The 25,039-nt window shown below is 39.5% G+C and overlaps 1 protein-coding gene across 1 annotated transcript; it reads left to right on the forward strand.

Annotated features, from left to right (window-relative positions):
* Window positions 1-916: 916 nt before the first annotated feature.
* EDARADD (EDAR associated via death domain) lies at window positions 917-24,777 on the forward strand. The gene is made up of 6 exons (XM_005291260.4): window positions 917-1,295; window positions 8,116-8,174; window positions 10,131-10,170; window positions 13,764-13,852; window positions 19,652-19,697; window positions 22,663-24,777. Exons 1-6 carry the CDS (start codon window positions 1,265-1,267, stop codon window positions 23,037-23,039), a joined length of 642 nt encoding a protein of 213 aa, XP_005291317.2. The 5' UTR covers window positions 917-1,264; the 3' UTR covers window positions 23,040-24,777.
* Window positions 24,778-25,039: the final 262 nt, after the last annotated feature.

Here is a 25,039-nt window from a genome sequence, read left to right on the forward strand (position 1 = left end):
ATTTGGCCCTAAAATTGATTAATAAAATAAATACAAATGTTGATTGTACAAAAGCAAATGATGTAAGACTATGTTAACATATAACTGAAATAGCTTAGCTACTTCTGTATATATAACAACATATGAGATTCTTTATTAAGAACATTATCCCATTTAATGACCTATTTGAAGAACTCTATTACCTTTAAATATATTAAACCTAATACATGAATTTTTAAAAAAAATCTCTACCAAATAAGAGAGCTTAGCACAGGCTGTTTGAGTGTAAATTACGGAGATTTCTAAAACAAAAATAAAAAAGATACACTAAAATCCTCAGTGATAAGAGAGCCTTTTTTAAAAATTGTTTAAAAATTAGTCTGATGGACCAGTTCCTGAAAACACACATGAAATCAAGCCCTGACCCTGCCTTGTGATCCACAAAGGCATAGCAGTCAATCCTCAGGGATCACAAGGTATGATCAGGGCCTTAACTTTAGGCATACAGGTAAAGTTATTTACATCCGTAAGTATTGGCAGGATCAGGGAATATGCTTGGATTGTAGAGTGTGATGTAATAAATTAATTACAGTTCCTAACTGCAATATTATATTGCTTTGTGTGCTGGAATATATATCATATTTAATTTTAATTCATATACATTATGTATTTTTTTAAAAAGTAAAATGCATTGATTTTATTCATTATCTTAGCATAATTGAGAAGAATTTATTTCTAGGAATATTAAACATGTACACGTATTTTTATATACACACATGTACATTTCTATAATATACATACTCTCCTACACAAGAGAATCATATTTTTACACACACACTTACTCTTTTCCTGAATATAATTTTCATATGAATATAGCTAAATAAAAACCACCTCTATACAGGGGAGAACGAATACCATAGAGGTAGAGCAAATATATACATTTGAAAATCAAATAAAAACACATGGTTTTAATGAACGCTGCATGAGAAGTGGTGGCAGGGGACAAGCCCCTACAGGTGACAGGCACAGACACACCTCTGCCCACTTTCAGCCTGAGCTCTACCTGCAGCTTCCGCTCCCCAGAAAGAAGCTTCACCTCCTTCGTTCAATACCCAACCAGGAAGTTGAGAAGAGAAGAAAGCAAGGCAGAGAGGGAGGCAGTAGCGCCCGCTCGCATTAGCGTGGGGGGTTACCCGGCCGCGCTGGAGGATTTTCCAGTTACGCACAGGCACTAATCCTCACCCTCCGTTTGGCACGGCTGCCAGTCTCCCCCCGCACCCACCCGATGGCTTCTCTCCAGGACCCTCTGCCTGAAGGTAAAGTCCCCACTCCCCCCAGGACGGAGGGTGCGCGCGCGCCCCGCTGGAGTCTGGCTGGGGGACAGGGTGGGAGCGTGTGCGGCGCGCGGCCAGGGCAGTTCTAGAGGCAGGTCTCTGGGGCAGGGCTGGAGGAGGGAGTGTCCACTGGGAGCTGCAGTGGGAGCGCCAAAGATGGACATTAACAACAAGGAAGAAGTGGGTTTTTTAACCCACCAAAGCTTATGCCCAAATAAATCAGTTAATCTTTAAGGTGCCACCGGACTCCTTGTTGTTTTTGTGGCTACAGACTAACAGGGCTACCCCCTGATACTTGACAGGATGGACATTGACCCTCCCTTACTCTGCTCGGGCCGGCTTTTCCTTCCCTGCTGTGCCTGCACTTTCGGGGAGAGAGCCCGCAGCGGCTTCCGCTATGTCTAGCCCTGTGTGTTTCGTGTGCCGAGCTGTGTTCTCTGCGCACAGCTGATCCGTACAAGGGGCTTTCCCCTCCCTTCTTAGCCCAGCCACGTTGGGGATGGGATCAGAGCTGCCAGATTTTCTCCCGCAGGAAACTTTGCCTATTAAAACTTTCAAGCTAGCACAAGTAAGCCCAGCAAGCCGTTCTGCTTTTGAGGAGGCCGCCAAGCCCTCCTCCTCTCCCCACATTGTGTATGAAGGAGAGTTTGGGACGAATATTAAAAAAATGATTCTTTGCATTTGCATAGCCCCTCACCGCTGAGGATCTCAAAGTGTTTTATGATTCATTAGCTCAGGCATGAATACATTAAACCTATCAGCACCCCTAAGGTACAACACAAGGTGTCTATTACAAAGAGATCCAAAAAGTTGCCTGCCCCAGGGAGGTTTTGTGGATTCTGGATCTCGTCGTATTAGCATTTTTTAACCCATTGTACCAGTTTTATAGGAGTTAACTAAGGACTCCTTGCCTTGTCTAGACAAGAAGAACTTTGAATCCCCCCCACACCCACTTGTGTTCTGTGCTGGTGGAATTTAGTACATGCTGAAATACAACATGCCTTGGCTACACTAGAGTTTAGAACACATATTAATTTGTGCTAGCTAATACAATCTAACCTCCTTCCCCACAAACACTTTTTTTTTTATCCTAGTCAAACCAAGGCTTGAGGAAGTGATTAAGGCCAACATCTTCAAACTGGATGACCACTGGCACTTAAATATGAATTTGAATGCATACCATTAGAAACCTGATTTTTAATATTTCAGCTTAAATAACATCTGTCCAGTCAGTGGCAGAGTTTACACTGTTTGTAACAAACGGAGATGTAGCACCAAAAGTAAACAGATTCACCGAAAGGCAGAATGTAATGCATTGCAGTATAAACTTGTCATACAAACAAAAAGAACAGGAGTACTTGTGGCACCTTAGAGACAAACACATTTATTAGAGCATAAGCTTTCGTGGGCTACTGCATATGCATCCGAAGAAGTGGGCAGTAGCCCATGAAAGCTTATGCTCTAATAAATGTGTTAGTCTCTAAGGTGCCACAAATACTCCTATTCTTTTTGCGGATACAGACTAACACGGCTGCTACTCTGAAATCTGTCATACAAACAAGTTAACCCTAAACCATGGGATAAAGCATTAAACGCTTTTCTGGGGCTTCTTAAATAATTTGATGTTTTTCACAACAGAGAATTTTTGCAAGTGGAAAAAATGTTATTTCCATTATATAACTCTGCCACTTTTCACCAAGAGTACTTGTTCATTGGTGGAAATAGAGACGTATCGCTCTTTGCTACATTTGGGAATTCTTCTAAAAAATTTGTTTAAAATGATACTATCACACAGCTCTTGTCATCTCATCCCAGGCTTTTCTTGCCCGTGCCAAAAGCAGATCTGGGGAGAGGGATCAATGGATGGGATTCCACACATCTGAAACAAAATTGGCACTCTGGAAATCCCAATAGCTAAAACAGGAGGTTTTCTGAAAGCTAAATAATGTTAAAGGCAGCAAAAGGTACTCAAATAAAATGACACACTCTAAACTCTGATAAAAATGTGTCAAAATATGTCAGCGTAACCAATTATCCTTTGCAGCTGTAAACACACTTCAGAATACTGAGGTGCCTTACAACTGTCACTGGAAAGAGCTAATCAGAAGAAAAATCTAAATAAATCTAATTCTAAATAAATAGAGAAATAAACTTCTTACATAATTTGCAAGCTCTTACATCATAATACATCATATTATAGTGTACATCTGGCTGTGAAAATAACTGATAGTAGCGTCTCTGTAGGTTGTAAACTGTTCCGGACAGGGACTGCTTTTTACTATGTATGTGCAGCATTTAACATAATGAGATCTCCATCGCCATTGGGGTCTTTAGATGTTATTGTATTGTAAATAATTAATAATAAGGGCGATGACAATACTAATATCTGAGCTATGACTCTGACCTTGCCCAGCTAGTTGCAGAAGCCTGAGCAGGCTCGATGCGAAATGAGTGCTTGTGCATTTAACAGAAGAGTATTGCCTTGTTGCTTAACGAACCTGAATGCTTGCTAAATCTTCCATGGTATTAGAAATTACATCAACCCAGAAACATTACTTCCTTCAACTCCACTGAATTCGCTGTTTAAGCAAGGAGTTTGTCATTTCTCTGATTGGCAAGGAGAGTACACTTAACTTAGGGACAGGGAGCTATGGTGATTTACACCAGCGGAGAATCTGTCTTCTGATATTTCTCCAAGTGGCAGGCCTGGCAGCATTGCAAGTATATAATGCTTTTACATAGGAGGAGGAAGAATATGGATAAATGAGAAAGGATTTGTGGACCAAGAAGGACTTCATTACAAATAAATAAAAAAACAAAACGTCTCTTAAGTAAGGCCAGTATGAGCCCTCTGATGCATAAGTAAATTCCTTGGAATGGGGTTGGCTGGCCCTGGCTCTCTACTGCTCTTAAAGATGCAAGACAGCCTGTCACCTTTTGGTTAGGCCAGTTATGGTAGCATCTACTTAACAACTCTGCTTGGTACTTAGAAGTGCACTTACTTTTCCAAGTGCATATTGTTAAAAAAATCAGACCTTCCAAAAAACTAACTATGGATTGGGAATATCCAGTGGCCCTTTTCCATGGCCCCAATTTTTTTAGGCCTACTTCATCTCTGATATTTTCTTGCACTTTGGCAACACTTGTACACCTTGTCGGGCCAGCAAAGTCACATTGAATTGATTTGAATTCCTTATTGCCAGTGTCACAAATGCAGTCATTATTAAAGCTTATGTCACCAAAAGTAGCCCAGAAATGTCACTTTTAATTAAAAACTAGGGCTATCATGCAATTAAAAAAAATTAATCGTGTGATTAATTGCGCTGTTAAACCACAATAGAATACCATTTATTTTAAATATTTTTGGATGTTTACAACATTTTCAAATATATTAATTTCAATTACAACACAGAATACAAAGTGCACAGTGCTCACTTTATATTTATTTTTATTACAAATATTTGCATTGTAAAAAACGAACGTCGTATTTTTCAATTCACCTCATACAAGTACTGTAGTGCAATCTCTTTATCATGAAAGTTGAACTTACAAATGTAGAATTATGTACAAAAAAACTGCATTCAAAAATAAAAATGTAAAACTTTAGAGCCTACATGTCCACTCAGTCCTACTTCTTGGTCAGCCAATCACTTAGACAAACAAGTTTGTTTACATTTGCAGGAGATAATGCTTCCTGCTTCTTGTTTACAATGTCATCTGAAAGTGAGAACAGGCATTCGCATGGCACTGTTGTAGCTGGAGTTGCAAGATATTTACGTGCCAGATGTGCTAAAGATTCATACGTCCCTTCATGCTTCAACCACCATTCCAGGGGACATGCGTCCATTCTGATGATGGGTCTGCTTGATAACAATCCAAAGCAGTGCGGACTGACGCATGTTCATTTTCATCATCTGAGTCAGATGCCACCAGCAGAAGGTTGATTTTCTTATTTGGTGGTTTGGGTTCTGTAGTTTCCGCATCAGAGTGTTGCCCTTTTAAGACTTCTAAAAGCATGCTTCACACCTTGTCCCTCTCAGATTTTGGATGGCACTTCAGATTCTTAAACCTTGGGTCGAGTGCTGTAGCTATTTTTAGAAAGCTCACATCGGGATCTTCTTTGCGTTTTGTCAAATCTGCTGTGAAAGTGTTCTTAAAACGAACATGTGCTGGGTCATCATCAGAGACTGCTATAACATGAAATATATGGCAGAATGCAGGTAAAACAGAGCAGGAGACATACAGTTCTCCCCCCAAGGAGTACAGTCACAAATTTAATTGACGCATTATTTTTTTAATGAGCATCATCAGCATGGAAGCATGTCCTCTGGAATGGTGGCCGAAGCATGAAGGGGCATACGAATGTTTAGCATGTCTGGCATGTAAATACCTTGCAACGCCGGCTACAAAAGTGCCATGCGAATGCCTGTTATCACTTTCAGGTGACACTGTAAATAAGAAGCAGGCAGCAGTATCTCCCATCAATGTAAACAAACTTGTTTGTCTTAGCGATTGGCTGAACGAGAAGTAGGACTGAGAGGACTGTAGGCTCTAAAGTTTTACATTGTTTTGTTTTTGAGTGCAGTTATGTAACACTTTCACGATAAAGAGATTGCACTTCAGTACTTGTATGAGGTGAACTGAAAAATACTATTTCTTTTATCATTTTTACAGTGCATATATTTGTAATCAGAAATAGTAATACAAAGTGAGCACAGTGCACTTTGTATTCTGTGTTATAATTGAAATCAACATTGAAAATGTAGAAAAACATCCAAAAATATTTAATAAATTTCAATTAGTATTCTATTGTTATATGTGCCATTAATCACGATTCATTTTTTTAATCACGATTCATTTTTTTTTTCAGTTAATCGTGTGAGTTAACTGCGATTAATTGCCAGCCCTATTAAAAACATGTTTAGATTGAGCTGACAGACTAGTAGCCACGCAGCCCATTGCTAGACATGCCATTTGTTCAGTTTTAAGCCGGACAGTCCTGTTTCTCTGTGGTTTGTCCCCTGTCTGGTACTGAGACAAATTAAATGGAGGAAGCCATTTTGAAGAGCATGACGCTCTGCCCCCACATGACATGACATGTGGGAAGTCACGTAGGTGGGGGCGGGGTCACGTAGGTGCGGGTGAACCAACACCATTCCTGGAAATACCAGAATGTCCAGTATTCTGGGAGACATGTCAGGGGCCATCCAACTCATTGCCACTACAGAACTCGGAGTTTATATTATGAGCTTTGTCATTCACTTCCCAGGCTAACTGGGCCTTGAAGGGTATGTCTACACTGCATCTGGGAGCAACCCTCCCAGCCAGGGTTCAAAGAATCATGTTGGTGGAGCCTGTGCTAGCATGCTAAAAATAGTTGTGTAGACATTGCAACTTGGCAGGAGCTCAGGCTCTCAAGCTTGCGGGGGCCTGAGAGCCCAAGCTGCAACATCAAAGCAATGTCTACACAGCTATTTTTAGCACGCTAGCACAAGCCCCACCAGCACAAGTCTGGAAACTAGGGCTGGAAGGCTTGCTCCCAAATGCGGTATAGATAGGGCTGCCACGCATCCAGTTTTTGACTGGAACACGGTCAAAAAGGGACCCTGGCAGCTCTGGTCAGCACTGCTGACCGGGCTGTTAAAAGTCTGGTCGGCGGTGCAGCGGGGCTAAGATAGGCTCCCTGTCCAGCTCTGCCCAGCTTCTGGAAGCGGCCGGCATGTCCCTGTGGCCCCTAGGCAGAGGGACAATCAGGGAAGCTCTACACGATGCTCCCGCAGCTCCCATTGGCCAGGAACCACAGTGGGTCTGCGTAGAATAGATCCTGCTGATGTACACTAATGGTTCCCTAGTGCGCTTTAACATAGTACTGATTGAAACAATAGTGCATTAAAGTGCACTAGGGAACATTATAGAGAGATTACTCACTAGAGTATATACTACAGTATACAGTACTCATTATAGAGAGAAAGCCCCCCAAAAATCTCAATTTTTGAACATCCACATAATTCAAAAATTGCTAAAAATACTCCTCCAATGAAATTAATAAACTCCAAAAAACAGAAGCACTAAATATAGTTCATCTTTAGTCCAAGTTTACTTTCCCATTAAGTTTTGAACTATATTCTGTTATTATAATGCTATATTAGTCCTCTTAATTATTAATTTCCTATACAGGGTATTTCACTATTTGGAGAAGGCCGCTAATGCACAACTGAGTACAACTATTCAGAGAAAGGAATGTTTTATCCATTTTAGCTGTTTTCTGGTTTAATTATTTATTGTTGAACTATTTATGATATTTTTAAAATAATACTTTAAAATATGTATTTACACCTACCTGTTATCAGCTATAACAGTGGTTCTCAAACTTTTGGGTACTGGTGACCCCTTTCACATAGCAAGCCTCTGAGTGCAACGCCCCCTAATAAATTAAAAACACTTTTTTATATAGTTAATACCATTATAAATGCTGGAGGCAAAGCGGGGTTCGGGGTGGAGGCTGACAGCTCGCGACCCCCCATGTAATAACCTCACGACCCCCTGAGGGGTCCCGACCCCCCAGTTTGAGAACCCCTGAGCTATAACTTCTGATGACATTGTTGAATAGAATTTCTCATCTGTCAGCTAGCACCTGTGACTAACCCTTTATACTTTATGACGAGTTCCCATTGCAAATGAACTCCTACGTAATTGATGTACAGTTTCATCTTGGTGAGCTGGTGAAGGAAAGTGCACGAGTGATCAAACAGACAGTTTGAGGAACCTAAAATGAAAAAGCTTATTTATTTGTTTCTGGCAGATCATGCTGCAAAAGAGCCCGTGGAAGATACAGATCCAAGCACTTTTCCATTAGAAATGGTAGGTGTGTCTAGTTTTGTTCCAATGTAACTTTAATACTTGGTTATCTAATATTTAGTTTATAGCTTTGTACAGTTATTTAATTCTGGGATGCTCTCAAAAACCCAAGAGTATGATTGACTGAAACCAGGCACATATACGATTGCCTACTAGGTAATTAACACCATTGTACGCACTGAAATGTTATGTAAATAGCCTCAACCCAGTTGTAAATAAAAAAAATGAATCATTACATCAAATGTATCTTGAATAAATCAATAAATAATCATGGTGAAACCCATGTTTAGATTGTAATCTCTTTCGGACAGGACTTTCTCTCACTATGTGCTTATACAGTGCCTGGCACAATGGACTCATGACCTCTGTTGGGGTTTCCAGGTGATGCTATAATACAAACAGTAATAATAGTACTGTGCATCTCCCTGGAAAGTGGTATGAGATCTTCCCCAGAAACTTAATTATTGTTTATATATAGTCTAAGCGCTTCCTTTAAATGTTGTGGCTGATAGCTAAATAAGGCATTAGAAATGCATGTGACAAACAACGAGGCTCTGCCAGATGTGGGGGTGAACTGAGTGAAGAGATGTTTTACTGACTAGTAGATTTACAACCTTCACTGCATGCTTTTCCTTGCTGGTGTGTCCTGGGATATTCGGAGAAGCAAATCTTATGCTGTCACATGGAATATGTTGGGTAAAAAGAATATTTAAATATTCTGTAATCTTAAAGAGGACTTTTTGAATTTGGCTCCAGGTTGTTTACTTTAGGTAACAGTAAATAAAAACATAAACTGATTATATATATTGTATTATGCAGCCCAGAGTAGATTAGTGTATAATGTAGCAGTATGGATGTTTTTAAAAGTACCTTATCTTGTTTGTAAATTGTGGATTTGTCATGCAGCAACATGAATAATGAGAGGGGAAACTATTACTTTCCAGGGGTGACTTCTTCCAAATCAGAAGCCTAGTATCGAAATATCAGCAGAAAACAGAGAGGATAGTGTAAATATTGACCTTAGCCTGTGGCTTTTTGGGGAAAATCAATTTAGTAATTTAGGTCCTGATCCTGTATTGTGATCCATTAGTGCCAACCCCTGAGCATGTGTGAAGTCCCACTGAAATAAATGGGACTTTGCACAGGTCCATGCTAGCAGACCTTGATGTAGGAATAGGGTCGTTACTGCCATTTTGTGGTTTGTGATTGCTTAAAATAAAGACTGTGATCTTCAACTATGGTAGAGTTATGATGTCTGTCTGATACAAATACAAGTTATTTTTTAAAAAATGATTTTGTTTCTAAATGAGGAGGATTTTAATTTGTTTGAGAGATTCTATAAAAGCTGATGGAAGCGTCTTCTTGTCTTTAGATGCTGCTAGAGGTAACATGGGAGGTCTCTTACTAGGTCTCTTAGTAAACTATAGCCTAGAAGACGGAATATGTTTGTGTTGTAAATCAGCAGATATGTCCGTACACTGGGTAGCTGTATTTTAGTTTTGCATTTTAATCAGGTTTAATTTTAATTTTCAAACGAAGAGACCTTTGATTGTTCTTTAGTAAGAATACTTGTAATAACGGGACCATCTTTGTTATTGTAGTTACTCTCGATACACATTAGTAAGCTGAGAATCTGACCCAGAGAAATTGAGGCCACTGGCAGAGAGCTAAAATTAAAACCCAGAATTTCTTGGCTCCCAGTCCTGTGCTTAGTTTACTAAACCACATTGCATTTCAAGAAACTGCAGAAAACAACTAACTATATAATTTTGGATTGTAAATAATCCCCAAACTACCTGTATTAGTATCTTGTTTGGCCCATCTCTAATGATTCATTAGTATATTGATGTGAACTTAAATGCCATTTTAAAAAGGCATAGTGGTAACTATAAAGTTTTCAAATGTACTTTTTATCAAGTACCAGAAATAACAAACATATGTCTTGGTCTTTTTGGACAGAGAGAAAAGTATCCTGTCCAAGATACACGGCTACCTAAAGGTAAGCACAGCAAACTCCAGCTATTATAAATCTGGTACATTATTGTAGTACATGTAATAAAACCATAGGTATAAGAAATATTCTATTAATTTTCTGTATTTTTACATTTTAAAAGTTTATGCAGTGTAACAATTTTTTTTTAAAAGTGTGTTATTAATGTTACCTCTGGTGTTTGCCATCTGAGCTCAGCTTTGGTCTAAAAGCCAATTATATCAACAGAATATCTTGTTTCTCAACTTTGAAGGAAGCTATAATAAGCCAATACCACAAAGATTGGGGGGAGCGGGGGAGGGAAGGATTCAGAACTCAGATTAGAGGGAAATAAAAATATTTGAAAAATGGCTTTGAGAGGGTTAGCTGTGTGTCTGCAGGTGAACAGAAATTCATTTGAGAGTCCAGAAATATCCAGTGGTCTCCTGCACTGATGAAATCTTGAGCCCTGCAACCAATTCCATCATTAAGCCTTTAATCCTTCTACCACACTAGCTCCGCTGACCTCTCTCTCTTCTTTATTTCTGCATCCCAGACCCTGCTGCAGGCTTCCTTCCAAGGAATGTCCTGAGAGTGCCTTGAGCCTCAGTTTACTCTTCCAAGCATATTGTTCTGAATCCTACGATGCATGTAAAGCCTGAGGAGGGATCCAGGATCCAATTGGGAAGAGAGGTTGAAAAAGTTAGGGTAAAGTCTGATGAGCTGGGTAAACTAAAACTGGAGTTCCAAGGGAGGATTGAGGATTATTTAGGAGACTGGAAGGAGCCAGCAATAGAAATGAGGTGCCATTGAGGATACCAAGAGAAGGGGAATAGATTGGAGGGGAGAAGGGTATGGTACTTTGAACCTGTTCAGTTGCAGGCAGACTGCTCACCTCTTCAAAGTGGTTTTTCTTAAAATTTCTTAAATTTTGGTAATTTCTCTATAGCTTTCCTTTCTAAATTGTATTTTTCTTACTCTTATGCATTAGTTCATTGTATCTTCCCCTCCAAAGAAAATCAGATTTATAAATAAACATGTAACTGTTTCAAAGCTGTTTAAAATCTGATGCTACATGTTCAATACAATAAATTATAAGTAAAATTGAAGGGAAATGGAAATTGTGGCATTTTCTGTTGAAAGGAAATTTCAGCATGATCAGTGTAAAGAGATCAAAGCATTAATGGAGCTTAGCATTTCCTGTCTGAGAATGGGAAGTGATGTGAAACACCTATTAATATTCTGTTAACTTCTGCATTCTCAAGTTTTCCTTATAATTCATTTTCTCAAAAGTCTAGCACTGTTGTGGGTTTGGAAACTGTATGACGTTAATCTTAGATCGTTCCTTAGATACTGGCCTCTTGGTCTGCTCGAGAGCCTGAATTTTCATCACTATTCAACATGATATGGGGAAGGAAAAAAAAAAAAGCAGTTTTATAAATGTTGCTGAATCTATAAGTGAATAAAATGTGTTACAAGAGTTTGCTTCATACAGTGTATGGCCTGATTCTTTAGTTGTTATTTAGGGAAAATTCCAGTTGGCTTTAATGTAAATTTTATCTAAATAGAGTACGGGATCTGGCCCCTTGTTTAAAAATAATTAACATGACATCTTAGAGCTTTATCCAGCAAGACGTTGAGCACCTTTAATGGGAGTTGAGGGCACTCATCACCTTTCAGGATTAGGCCAGTATATTTTTTTCCCTCCAAGTTCACTTTTTGTTCATAGTTCCTCCCTCACCCAAATATTGGAGGCAACAGCCAAAAGAATAGACCAAGTGAAATTTGGTTGGTTGTGTTTTGTAATATCAGCTGAATTCTTTGCCACTGAATCCTAACATAAGAATGGTCATACTGGGTCAGACGAAAAGTCCATCTAGCCCAGTATCCTGTCTTCCGACAGTGGCCAATGCCAGGTGCCCCAGACAGAGCCGGCTCCAGGGTTTTGGCTGCCCCAAGCAGCCAAACAAACAAAAGCCGCGATCGCAATCGCGATCTGCGGCGGCAATTCAGCGGGAGGTCCTTTGCTCCGAGCAGGAGTGAGGGACCATCCGTTGAATTGCCACTGAACAGCTAGATGTGCCGCCCCTCTCCGAAGTGGCCGCCCCAAGCACCTGCTTGGTAAGCTGGTGCCTGGAGCCGGCCCTGACCCCAGAGGGAATGAACAGAACAGGTAATCATCAAGTGATCCATCCCCTGTTGCCCATTCCCAGCTTCTTCCAATCAGAGGCTAGGGACACCATCCCTGCCCATCCTGGCTAATAGCCATTGATGGACCTATCCTCCATGAACTTATCTAGTTATTTTTTGAACCCTGTTCAAGATAATAAATAAGGAGTCTGTCAGATATCAGCTGCTGTCAGAGGCAGGCTATTGGATTTTAAGGATCAATGGTCTAATAAATAATGGCAAATTCTAAGTGAAAGAAGAAAAGTAAATTCTTACTTTTTTTTGTTTAAATATAAGGCATTCTACTGTTTCTTAATAGGAGTCTTATTGCTAGAGAGAACAATAAACTCATATGCATTTTTATCCCTAAAAAGCCTTTCAGCATTATAAGAGTCTTGGAGGATTCTGACATGTCTAGGATAACCTCCTTTCAGCCACAAGTCAGCAGTTCATCCCGAGTCAGCAGAGCAATTAACACATGGATTTAAACACTTGCTTAAAGTTAAACACATGTTGAAATACACCTCTACCCCGATATAACGCGACCCAATATAACACGAATTTGGATATAAGGCAGTAAAGCAGTGCTCCGGGGGGTGGGGGCTGCACACTCCGGCAAATCAAAGCAAGTTCGATATAATGTGGTTTCACCTATAACGCGGTAAGATTTTTTGGCTCCCGAGGACAGCGTTATATCGGGGTAGAGGTCTACTTTGCTGAACAGGGGCCTTATCTCAGAGTGAAATTCAACCCTATGCGCAGAATTGGCAAAAGGCTTATGTATCACTTAAGTCCTATTTTGAGGGCCTAAATGGGAGATGAAAGGTAAATAGACTTTGTGCTGTCCCTCTGCATAAGGGTGAATTTCAACCCACGTCTATATACTCACAAAGGTGTATAGACAGTTTTTAAGTTGCAGTGAGTAAAACCTTGGGTGGGTGGGGCGGGGTACGTGTGCTTCCAGAAGGGTCCTGAGCAGGATGAGCATAATCGAAACATGGGGAGAGGAGAAGGCAGACTATCGAGAATTTTTAGAAAGTCATTAAAACAAAGCAGAAAGAAGAGTTTGGTTGACTGTCAAGTCCTTCCACTTTTTCAGCTATCTTTGATTTATTGGCTAGGTAAACACTATGTTGGTGCTGCTCCTGGTCAATCTGCTGAAGGAAGAGTGTAGCCCTGCTATCAGTAATAGCATGTTGGAGATGCAGAGTAAACATTTTACATATACCCTGATGTCTGATCTCTGATAGTGCTTTCTATTTGCACAATCCAGTCATTAACAATTTAAGATGATGTTAAATCCATTTTACATTTCCCAATGACCCATTATCGTATGGGATTAAATCTTGTGTGTTAGACTTGTATGAAGTCTGCCATATTTTTGTTTGAGAGTCTTGTTACTTAAGCTTATATTTGGGTGAAAAGACCAACATTTCAGAATCTCTTTGCCTTAGATGAGGAGTACCTAACAGATAAAGTTACATTGGAAATAGCATCTATTAACATCAGGAGTCTTACATCAGATTCTGGCCTAATACAACAGGTAAGGGAAATGCTTTTCAAATTTAAATTATCTGTTTGAGAAACCCATGGGTGCATATTAAACTAAGCTGTTAAAGTTATTTTTGTTGATGAAAGAAAGCTATTAATATTAATGACAACTTTCTCTAGACCGCATGGAGTCATTCAGTAAAATGAGATTGGACACAGAATATCCATTTAAGAATGCTGAGTGAAGTGTACTCTGTACACACAGCCTATGCACACTGTAAGCCCTATTTGAAGGACTTAAGTGGGACTTGAGTGGTGCATAGGTGTGCTGACTCCTCTGCTTAGGGTTGAGTTTTGTTCACAGTGAACCTAGTTCTAGTGACACTGTACTTGTAGTGCAGTGGAAATCCAAAATTGCTTCAATTTGTATCCAGGCATGAACTCTTCTGACAAGGGCAAATCCTGCCCCCACACGCCATCCCCACTCAGCCTGCGGCAGAACAGATGTTGTTCCACTGTGCTGAGTGGGCAGGGTGCATGCTGCAGAATCCAGTTCTACCAGAATTCCTTTCACACTGGTATGGGGGATAAGATTAAAAACAGGGCTAGTGGATTTACAGCTATACAGAGCCATAATTTTTTCCTCCAGCCTTCACCTCCCCTTGGTGGGGTTTGCAACCAGGGCAGTGGTTCTTGCAGAACAGCTTTGGAGTTGGGGTTGGGAAGCAAGGAAATTATTTCTCCCCTGCATCAAGTCCTTATACATGGACTTTGGGCTAGTATTTTTCCCATAGTGAAGCTTCATTCTAATGTTCCACTGTAAATGAGCAACACTGTGCAAATTTCTTTGGCATGTCACAGTTATCACTTACCAGATAGTGTTACAGGCTGAATTCCTGGGGATTTTCTCTTTTGGGTTGAGCAAAGGAGGAGAAGACAGATTGGCACTATCTCATGGGGAGAAAGCAATAATTTCTTATCATGAAGTGGAGGGAATTTGTTGTCTGAGAGTCCCTCTTCTGTTATACTGAAACTGGGTATAATGAAGGCTTTTTATAGTGACAAAACACTTAACTATACAGCTGTTTCACTGTACTTAGATTTGTAGGGCCCTCTAAAACCCTATCTTGCCTGGAGGGTATGCTTGTTCTTCTGGTCCCTCTGCACACGCATAAGACAAATGTATAGCTTTGTTTAGATTTGCAGTTGTTTTTTTAATTAGTGGGCAATAAAATAGTCCTGTTAAATAGCAATATTTTATGGAAAGTTACATATCTTTGCAATAAAGTGATGTTGGATAAGCCTCTGTGCTTCAGAGTTGATAAGTGGAAGGTAGCTGAACTGCTAAAATAAAAAATGTGTATGCTACAAATAAGTGGCCTTTTGAAATCCTATAGTTTACATGAAAATATTTTTTTATTAAACAAAAAATGAGGACTCTGAGTCCACGGGAAATAAAACTTTACTTCTTTCTTTGCCCATACAGTCGCAGTCCCACCATTGCCAACTGTCATGATTTGATCATGAGTCTTGAGATTTTTGATGTTAAAACCCCAGTTTCTGAAAGCACTTACATGAGTATCTCAGCTCTCATTTAAAAAAAAAATTTGAGACCTCATGTTTGCAGGAAAAAAAATATGAAAACATACTTGAGTGTACTCTAACGGCTCAGAAATCATAAGACAAATAAAAGAACCCAAATTAAATATCTTTTTTAAAAAATCTCATGATTTTTAACATACTCTCCAGATTTTTAGCCAGACTCAATTTTTCAATGCTTGGGTTGGCAAAACTGCAATTCCTATACATCAAACACCTATTGACTTTCTCATAGACACTTCTGAACCAGATTCATATCATAATATGACCATAAATGATCTCCATGTTCAAGAGCAAGACATCCAGTTCTGACCAATGTTTTTACATAGTCATTGTTCAAAGTCCTGAGTTAGAAGCTTCTGAATGAAAAGCCCTGCGCTCACATTCTATCTAGCTACAACTGAAATGATGCTGGTAAGAGGAGGAAAGTACTTGGAGAAGATGGCAAGTACTTTCCTCTTACTTTGATGGGGGGTGCATCCATTGTTGAACCTTTCTTGAGCAAGTACCAAACACACTGATAGTTTTGTGATGTGGAAAATTGTGTATTAGAGAATGGAAACAAATCTGTAAACTATTCTGCATTTGTGACCATCAGGCCCACTGCAGCAGTGGGTGTGGCAGGGGAGATAGTGAGAACAGCATGCAAATGTTCCCTTTTGTGGGAAATGTGGGGAATTTTTGATAGAATATTTTAGACAAATTTACCTTTCCCCGTAATTAGATTAGATCATGTGTGTGAATGTGTTCACCACATCAGCTGAAACTACCTATACTGGTTGTATGCTTTGCAAAAATAATTTTTTTTTTATTTTGATGGACAATATCAAAGATTATTTTAAGCATTTTAAAGTTTTTATGCATTTATATTTTAACAGTTGTGGGAAGTGATGGGGTGTTTGCCAGACAATTGGGAGGGTCAGACAATAATTATGTAATGACAATAGATGCGAGATTCAAAAAATTATAGTTTTATAACCATTAAAATCCAGATTGGCAACAGCACATGTGAAAATATAAAAAATAAATATCCTTAAATGAAACTGGAATAAGTTCTCAAGCAGCATTTTTTTTCTTTGCTTATCTGTAAATTTTGATTTTTATCAATGGAAATATTTGTCAGTTTTTGTATCTATGGTGAAATTGACATTTACAAATAATAAGCCAATCCTTCCAAGCACAACTATTTGTAGTGGATTTAATAATACAGTAAGTGTCAGTAGGAATAGGGCATCTTGTTATGATGTATTTTAACCTATACAGTTTACTTGTATTTGCACACACAGCCTGCAAGATGCAGTGAAGTGCTCTTTGATACTTTTGAATGAATGACACTATACAAAAAAGTCAGCTGTATTTTATTGCAGTTGTCTAAGGGGGAAAACCCTTTCTGTGTTCATCTTCAATAAAGGAAAGACATTTCATCTGGGCTCACACCCGCCCAATGAGTGAGGGCAGCTACCCATATCTTCTTACTCTCTCACTCATTTCAGTTTGCCTTAGCCACAGGGTCATAGTGCCTTCCTTTGGGTGTTAGATGTTGCTTTCAAGGAATATAGATGTTTCAACAACACATGTTGTCACCTCAAACTATTACATTATTTTCTCTACATTTAATTAGCTGACAAAAAGCAGTTGAGTGCACATTAGCTTCAAAAGAAAAAAGGTTTTGAACTGAGCCAGCAGAAATAGTAAATTCCAGCCCTTGTCTAGAACTATTTCCTATATATAAAAATACTTTAAAGAAGCTCCTCCAAATTCCATAGAGTCAGTGGAACAATCCCTTATTGTTGCATGTAACAGACAGTGGGTCAGCTGAGGGTCTGGCCCAGCCTCTAATAAAAAAAAAAAATGGGGCATGGAAATCTTTTAAGTCCAACAATCTAAATCACTGAAAAGCTGTAGGTACTCTATACAAAAGTCCTAAAGACATCCCTCCGGCCCCATGATTATGGCACGATAGTGACTCTTAATTGCAATTCTGCAGTAATATTTCATGCCTGTATGCCAGGAAGTCACTTTGAAACAGTTGTACATTGCCCAACCTACCATTTTCAAACACTGAGTACTTTAATGAACTAACATCAATAAAATGTCATTAAGGAAAATTAAAGAAGCCAGGATAGCATGGGAGAGAGAGTGTGAACTATTCCAAATACACAAGATGGAGTGTGGTACTGCATAATCATAAGGATAGTGAGTCATTCAACAGTTTTCTGATATTCAACATGGCTATAACCAAAAGGTCCGATTCTGGGGTCACTTATACCAGTGTAACAGTAAGGTGTTACTCCCAATTTGTACTGGTGTAATTGAGAAGTGAAATTAGCCTGAAGATTGTAGATGTCTTCACTTAACAGGTTATCAACTGCTGTCATGAATTTCTGTGGGAGCAACCCCAAGGCCGATCAGCAGGGATTTATAGTTACAGTTCTTTTCTGTTCTTGTTCACAAATAGTTTAGTATAAACCTGTCACTACCAAGAGTGAAAATGATAGGTCAGTGCAAGAACTGTTTAAAACACTAACCCTATATCATCTAATGCATCCAACGGTGCTGAGGGAGTTGGCTAATGTGATTGCAGAGCCATTGGCCATTATCTTTGAAAATTCATAGCGATTGGGGGAGGTCCTGGACGACTGGAAAAAGGCAAAAATAGTGCCCATATTTTAAAAGGGAAGAAAGAGAACCCGGGGAACTACAGTCCCCGGCAAAATCATGGAGCAGGTCCTCAAGGAATCCATTTTGAAGCACTTGTAGGCGAGGAAGGTGATCAGGAACAGTCAACATGGATTCAACAAGGGCAAGTCATGCCTGACCAACCTGATTGCCTTCTATGATGAGATAGTTGGCTCTGTGGATATGGGGAAAGCAGTGGATGTGATATATCTTGACTTTAGCAAAGCTTTTGATACGGTCTCCCACAGTATTCTTGCCAGCAAGTTAAAGACGTATGGATTGGATGAATGGACTATAAGGTGGAGAGAATGCTGGCTAGATTGTGAGGCTCAACAAGTAGTGATCAATGGCTCGATGTCTGGTTGGCAGCCGGTATCAAGCGGAGTGCCCCAGGGGTTGGTCCTGGGGCTGGTTTTGTTCAACATCTTTATTAATGGTCTGGATGATGGGATGAATTGCACCCTCAGCAAGTTCGCACATGACACTAAGCTGGGGGGAGAGGTAGACATGCTGGAGGGTAGGGATAGGGTCCAGAATGACCTAGACAAATTGGAGGATTGGGCCAAAAGAAATCTGATGAGGTTCAACAAAGTCAAGTGCAGAGTCCTGCACTTAGGACGGAAGAATCCCATGCACTGCTACAGGCTGGGGACCGACTGACTAAGCAGCAGTTCTGCAGAAAAGGACCTGGAGATTACAGTGGATGAGAAGCTGGATATGAGTCAGCAGTGAGCCCTTGTTGCCAAGAAGGCCAACGGCATATTGGGCTATATTAGTGGGAGCATTGCTAGCAGATTGAGGGAAGTGATTATTCCCCTCTATTTGGCACTAGTGAGGACACACCTGGAGTATTGTGTCCAGTTTTGGTCCCCCCACTACAGAAGGGATGTGGACAAATTGGAGAGAGTCCAGCAGAGGGCAACGGAAATGATTAGCGGGCAGGGGCACATGACTTACGTTGAGAGCCTGAAGGAACTGGGATTATTTAGTCTGCAGTAGAGAAAAGTGAGGGGAGATTTGATAGCAGCCTTCAACTACCTGAAGGTGGGTTCCCAAAGAGGATGGATCCAGACTGTTCTCCGTGGCGGCAGATGACAGAACAAGAAGCAGTGGTCTCAAGTTGCAGTGGGGGAGGTGTAGGTTGGATATTAAGAAACACTATTTCACTAGGAGGGTGGTGAAGCACTGGAATGGGTTACCTAGGGAGGTGGTGGAATCTCCATCCTTAGACGCTTTTAAGGCCCAACTTGACAAAGCCCTGGCTGGGATGATTTAGTTGGGGTTGGTCCTGCTTTGAGCAGGGGGTTGGACTAGATGACCTCTTGAGGTCTCTTCCAACCCTGATCTTCTATGATTCTATGATCATAGGATGAGTCAAAATGTAAATATGGTGCATAAAAAATTTGCAAATTGTCAGGAAACACAGACACACACAAAAAGTATTTTCTGTTCAGTTAATCAGTTACATCAGTATCTTTCTAAACTGACTCTCCACTTGGTAAACTAGATCAATAAAGTTATTGCGTGTTATTTGAATACGTGATTTTAATTCAAGGTTACTTTTTGTTTGTAGCCAGAAGAGAGTGATAGTCAAAACAATACTGGAGAATCACTTTCAGGTAATTTATTGGTTTTACCATATATGTATGCAGTTATTTTTTGATAGATTTTCTTCAGAAAAGTCTTGATGAGGATGATGTTTAGAATTACCTAGAAAGGCTTGGGGACCCAGAATATATGAAACTTCTCTCTTTTGCTTTTAATATTCCATGCAAGGTATAGTGCCAGAAGTTTATTTGATTTATAGATAGCTACAAACTTTATCAAAATGAAATTGACAAGAGCAATTCACCTCACTGAGCACACACAGCAGAATGAGATGAAATTATGTTAGGGGCCAATAATGCATTCTCTGCACAGCCAGAACTTCAATTAGGTCAAATGGAGTTAGCTTTGCTCATACCGGAGTAAAAAGTGAGCAGGATTTGGCCCATTGACTTCATCACAAGGACAGCAGTATTACTTATATATCTTTATATCTAGCTTTAAAAAAAACCTGCAAGGCCTTATGGAGTGCCTGAAACCAGAGATGTCTCCCTCTACTCAGCACTAGTGAGGCTTCAGCTGGAGTACTGTGACCAATTCTGAGCACTGCACTTTAGGAAAGATTTAAATAAATTAGAGAGAGTCCAGAAGACAGCAACAAAATTGATAAAAGATTTAGAAAACCTGACCTATGAGGAAACGTTAAAAAAAACTGGCCATGTTTAGTCTTGAGCAAAGAAGACTGAGGGGGCCTGATTGCAATCTTCAAATGTGGTATGGGCTGTTATCAAAAGGATAGTGATCAATTGTTCTCCATGTCAACTCAAGGTAGGACAAGAAGTAATGGGCTTAATATTCAGCAAGGGAGATTTAGGTTAGCTCTTAAGAAAAAAGTTGTAGTGTAACGGTAGTTAAGTTCTGGGATAAGCTTCCAAGAGAGGTTGTGGCATCTCCATCATTGGAGGTTCTTAAAAAAAGGTTTGACAGACATAAGAATGGCCATACTGCGTCAGACCAATGGTCCATCTATCCCAGTATCCTGTCTGCTGACAGTGGCCAGTGCCAGGTGCCCCGGAGGGAATGAACAGAACAGGTAATCATCAAGTGATCTATTCCCTGTCGCCCATCCCAGACTAAAGGACACCTGTCAGAGATAGTCTAGGTTCACTTAGTCCTGCCTCAGCACAGGGGGCTGCACTTGATCATAGAATGTCAGGGTTGGAAGGGACCTCAGGAGGTCATCTAGTCCAACCCCCTGCTCAAAGCAGGACCAATCCCCAGACAGATTTTTGCCTCAGATCCCCAAATGGCCCCCTCAAGGATTGAACTCACAACCTGGGATTTAGCAGACCAGTGCTCAAACCACTGAGCTATCCCTCCCCCACTCCAGTTCCCTTCCAGCCCTACATTTCTGTGATTGTATGTCATAAGAGTTTGTGCATCCCCTCTATGGGAGACTATGTATTCTCATAAAACTGTGTTGTTGCACACTGTGACATATTGGACCCCTTAAGGTGCCACCCGATGTGCTGAGATATCACTAAGCCTGCCTGTTCTGCCAGCCTGGGCACCTTTTGACCTGTCTGGCTGAGCCAGGCTATTAAGCCTCCTCCAGTACACACAGGCAGGGCCATACCCAACTGCAGAATGACACAGACACAGATCAGCTCTGGGGACTTCCTTAACACACTTGTTAATTCTTTTCTATGTTTATCTATGAGAGTAGGCGTTTTGAATACATGATTTGCCCTTTTATAGTTAGAAACCATTCACGTCTCCTATTCTAATTGTAACTAAACCAATCCTTGATATTGTGTACTCACTATTTCCATCAGTCTTTTGATTAATACTTCCTCTTACAGCATCCTTTTTTCCAGACTTAATTTGAATATAGTTGGTTTTATATTCCTCTTTCAAACTTGTATGGTAAACAGAAGTTTTAAAAGGTCAAGTGGTTATAAGCTGTGCACATTATGCACTTTTCTGCTGTAGTGTCAGTTTGACCATTGTGGACTTTTCTCTTTCTTCATCCATTACATGGCAAAGTTAAAGGTTTACCCATTTCCCCCCAAAAGCCTAACTGGTGAAGAAGTGTCTAGAATACTTTCACACAATAGGCCTGATTGATGGAGTAAGGCCTAATAAAAAGTATTTGCAGGTCGATATTACTAATGCTGGCTTTTGCCTTCTTCTATGCTAACTAATAGAAGTTACATTTTTAGTCTCTCTCTAGGACCCTTTTGATTCTTTTTGGAAGACTTTTAAATGACAATCTCCGATGTCATATGATAAAGAATATTTCACCACCATATTTTCATATCCAGAAAGTAATTCATTGAGCTTCAGCCAGCTCTATATTTGTATGAGGAAAATAGGAATACCATTCAAAGTGAATACTTTTTTAAGCATTTGCCTGTTACATATATTTGAAATAATCTCCCTTCACAACAGAAAGGTACACTTTTGTATCATTGGAAATATTAGGCATTTGCTTTGTGTGTGTCCATTAGCAGAGAGAATCTTTACTAAAAGAAGACTGTCAAATATTTTCTTAAGTCGGCACTGTTATAAAGATGGCATTTTGGATGCACTAAGCCAGGCTGTGACATCTACCAACATAATTGTAACCTTTATCTATATGAGATGTTAACAGAGATCCTTTCTGCATAGCATTGCTGGCTGTGCAATTGAAAGTTATGGCAATTTCCATAAAGCGAAGGGATTTCTTCAGGCCATGTAGCCCAGCCCACACATCATAGTGAAAAGTGGAATCAGTTTGACACCCTTGTTATAAATGAATGTGTATATTTTAAAAATTATTGTTCTTTGGTTTTATCTTCAGTTTACAGTAAAGAAAAACATAAAAATTAAAAGTAGTTTAATTCAATACGGAAAGACACTTTAAATCCCCATTATTATTTCAGAAATAGTTCTAACAACATGCTATTCTTCAGCAGTGCCTGAGGGTTTGTGCCATAAAAAGAAGCCATGGAAAATAGAACAGATTCTAACCTTTCAATGTACTGTTTATAATTGTAGATATGAGGAGCTCCTGCAAAGAAAATGGCACCTGCTCCTTATGTTTGTGTCGTGCTCCAACCATCAGCGACTTGCTCAATGACGAGGACTTGTTGTACACAATGAGGATAAAGCTGGATCCATGCCACCCTACAGTAAAAAACTGGAGAAATTTTGCAAGCAAATGGGGAATGACCTATGATGAATTGTGTTTCCTGGAACAGAAACAACAAAGCCCTACGTTGGAATTTTTGTTGCGGAACAGTGATAGGACTGTGGAACAATTGATTGATCTGTGTAAATTATATCAAAGAATTGATGTTGTGAAAGTGCTGCTGAAGTGGGTGGAGGAAGAATGGCCAAAGAGAGGGAATGGAACCTATCAGAATCACTTCTAGGTCAAAGAAAATTGTTAGCTTGAAAAATTTACTTGTCTAATTACAACCAGTGAGAGGGAAGCTTTCCTTGTCAGTGAAAGGGCACATACCATCAGTTTATGCAGAATGCAAGCTTTTATTATATATGTATTCCAAGCAAAGATGACCTTCCAAATGTGAACAGAATATTACTAATACAGAGTTGTCTTCCTGAGTCTACAAACATTTTAAGGCTTCTCCACTGCTCATAGATTTCCCAAGCAGGAGAGTGAAAATGACACAGCATCCAGCAGTATGACCCTTGAAATTTAGAACCTTGGAAGGAGTGAAACTGACAAGAATGTCAGTTTCCCACTGCTGTTGATTTGTAAAGTTTTGATCAGCAGCCAAGATGCTTGAACCATTGCCCCTACCTCACTGGTGACCCTGCCCCTATCTTTCATATCAGCTTCTACTTAGTAGGTGTCTGGTAATATTTCAAGCCCTAACAGGAGGAATAAAAGGATCTGTTAAAAGTGTTTAAATATTTTTGGTATAGGAACACCTCATGTGTTTCCAACATCACTTTGCATTTGCATTATTGGATTATTTTCATGTTTGAATACCCCATTTTGCAAAAATTTCATTTGGATACTCTTTTATAAAAAAAAAAGACATTAAATGAAACTGTTGTATAATTCTACTACATTAGAATTATCTGTTGATTATGGAAGAAATCACATTGAATTCAGAGAGAATTTTCAAGGCCCACAAGAGTTGGGGACAAAAAAGCATTTAAGAAAATGCTTTATATTAAAAATGAGTTCCAAGAGTTTTGAAGAAAACATTCAGTTGCAGGATTCTTATCTGTTTTTCTCAATGCTTCTTGTTTTGAGGTGTGGAGACAGTTGTAGCCTCACCCACAGCGTCCTCAGTATAGTACTCACTAGGATTTTCCTGTTCAAAGATTGTGGTTTTCTAGAAGAGATCACAGAACAGTCCTGTGGGCTGACCCATTTTACACTTTACTTAGAGACCATTTCCTGCCTGCAAAACAACACATCACCTATGTACCACTTAACCTATCATAATGGCTTAAGGGAGTGAGTGTGGATAGCTACTGGAGAGTTTAAGAGGGTTTAAGACTTATCAGTCACACCAGGAATTTGGTCTTGTTGCTACTTTGAATTTAAATGGTTAAACTTAAAATGTATTTTAGAAAGGATTAGCAGTAATTGATATTGCTCTTTTCTCTACAATTCTTACAATATATATTCTAATATTTTAAAGTCAGTTTGAAAAATCAGTGTTACAACAGAGCACTTATTGCTATAGTGTCACAACAAGAATGATGAGAATGCTGTTAACCATTTAGTAATACTATTGAAGTAGTTTTAGACATTCTTTTATGTTAACTAAAGCATCTTGAGTTAGTACATTGTCCACCATTATTTTGCTATATATGTACCAATGTACCAAAACACAGGCAAAATCTAGGATGGGTTTATGGCTCATGTACTGTTTAGTTTCATAAATTTGGAATGATCACTAAACTGCATCAAAGAGGAGTGAAGCAAAAAGAGGGATTGTGCATTGAGATCCCTACTTCAGGACAACACAAGGCCTAATGCATATTATTCTGCGTATATTTTATATCAGTGGGGGTGGTTACTGAGCAGCTAGAGGTAAAGGCCATAATTTTCAAACCTAGGGGCCAGATTTGCAGGCAGCATAAATCAGTGTTGTTGTACTGACTTCAATAAAGATGAGAATAAAGTGACCTGGTTTCAGAGTCTGCGTAGGAAGGGTCAAATTTTCCATAAAAACTGTTTTTTTGGATGGCAAATTGGATTATTGACTACATTAATTTTCATGAAAAGTATCTGCTTTCCGCAAGAAAACAGTGTTTTTTTTTTCATTGAAAAACCTGAGTGTTCGAAAAGTGAGAAGTTTTTAGCAGAAAACCAAAATATTTTGAATGTGAAATGCTGCTGTGGTACATCATGGGAGTTGTAGTTCAAGCACCTCCTGCTCCTATTTGC

The sequence above is a fragment of the Chrysemys picta genome, chromosome 3 (assembly GCF_011386835.1).
Source record: "Chrysemys picta bellii isolate R12L10 chromosome 3, ASM1138683v2, whole genome shotgun sequence".
In the NCBI taxonomy this organism is placed as follows: Eukaryota; Metazoa; Chordata; order Testudines; family Emydidae; genus Chrysemys; species Chrysemys picta.

Excerpts from the sequence above, each read along its gene's own strand:
- EDARADD (XM_005291260.4), top strand. The coding sequence starts at position 1,265 with ATGGCTTCTCTCCAGGACCCTCTGCCTGAAG. Across the intron at positions 1,296-8,115 it reads CCAGGACCCTCTGCCTGAAG|ATCATGCTGCAAAAGAGCCC; the intron begins GTAAAGTCCCCA and ends TGTTTCTGGCAG. Across the intron at positions 19,698-22,662 it reads TACTGGAGAATCACTTTCAG|ATATGAGGAGCTCCTGCAAA; the intron begins GTAATTTATTGG and ends TTATAATTGTAG.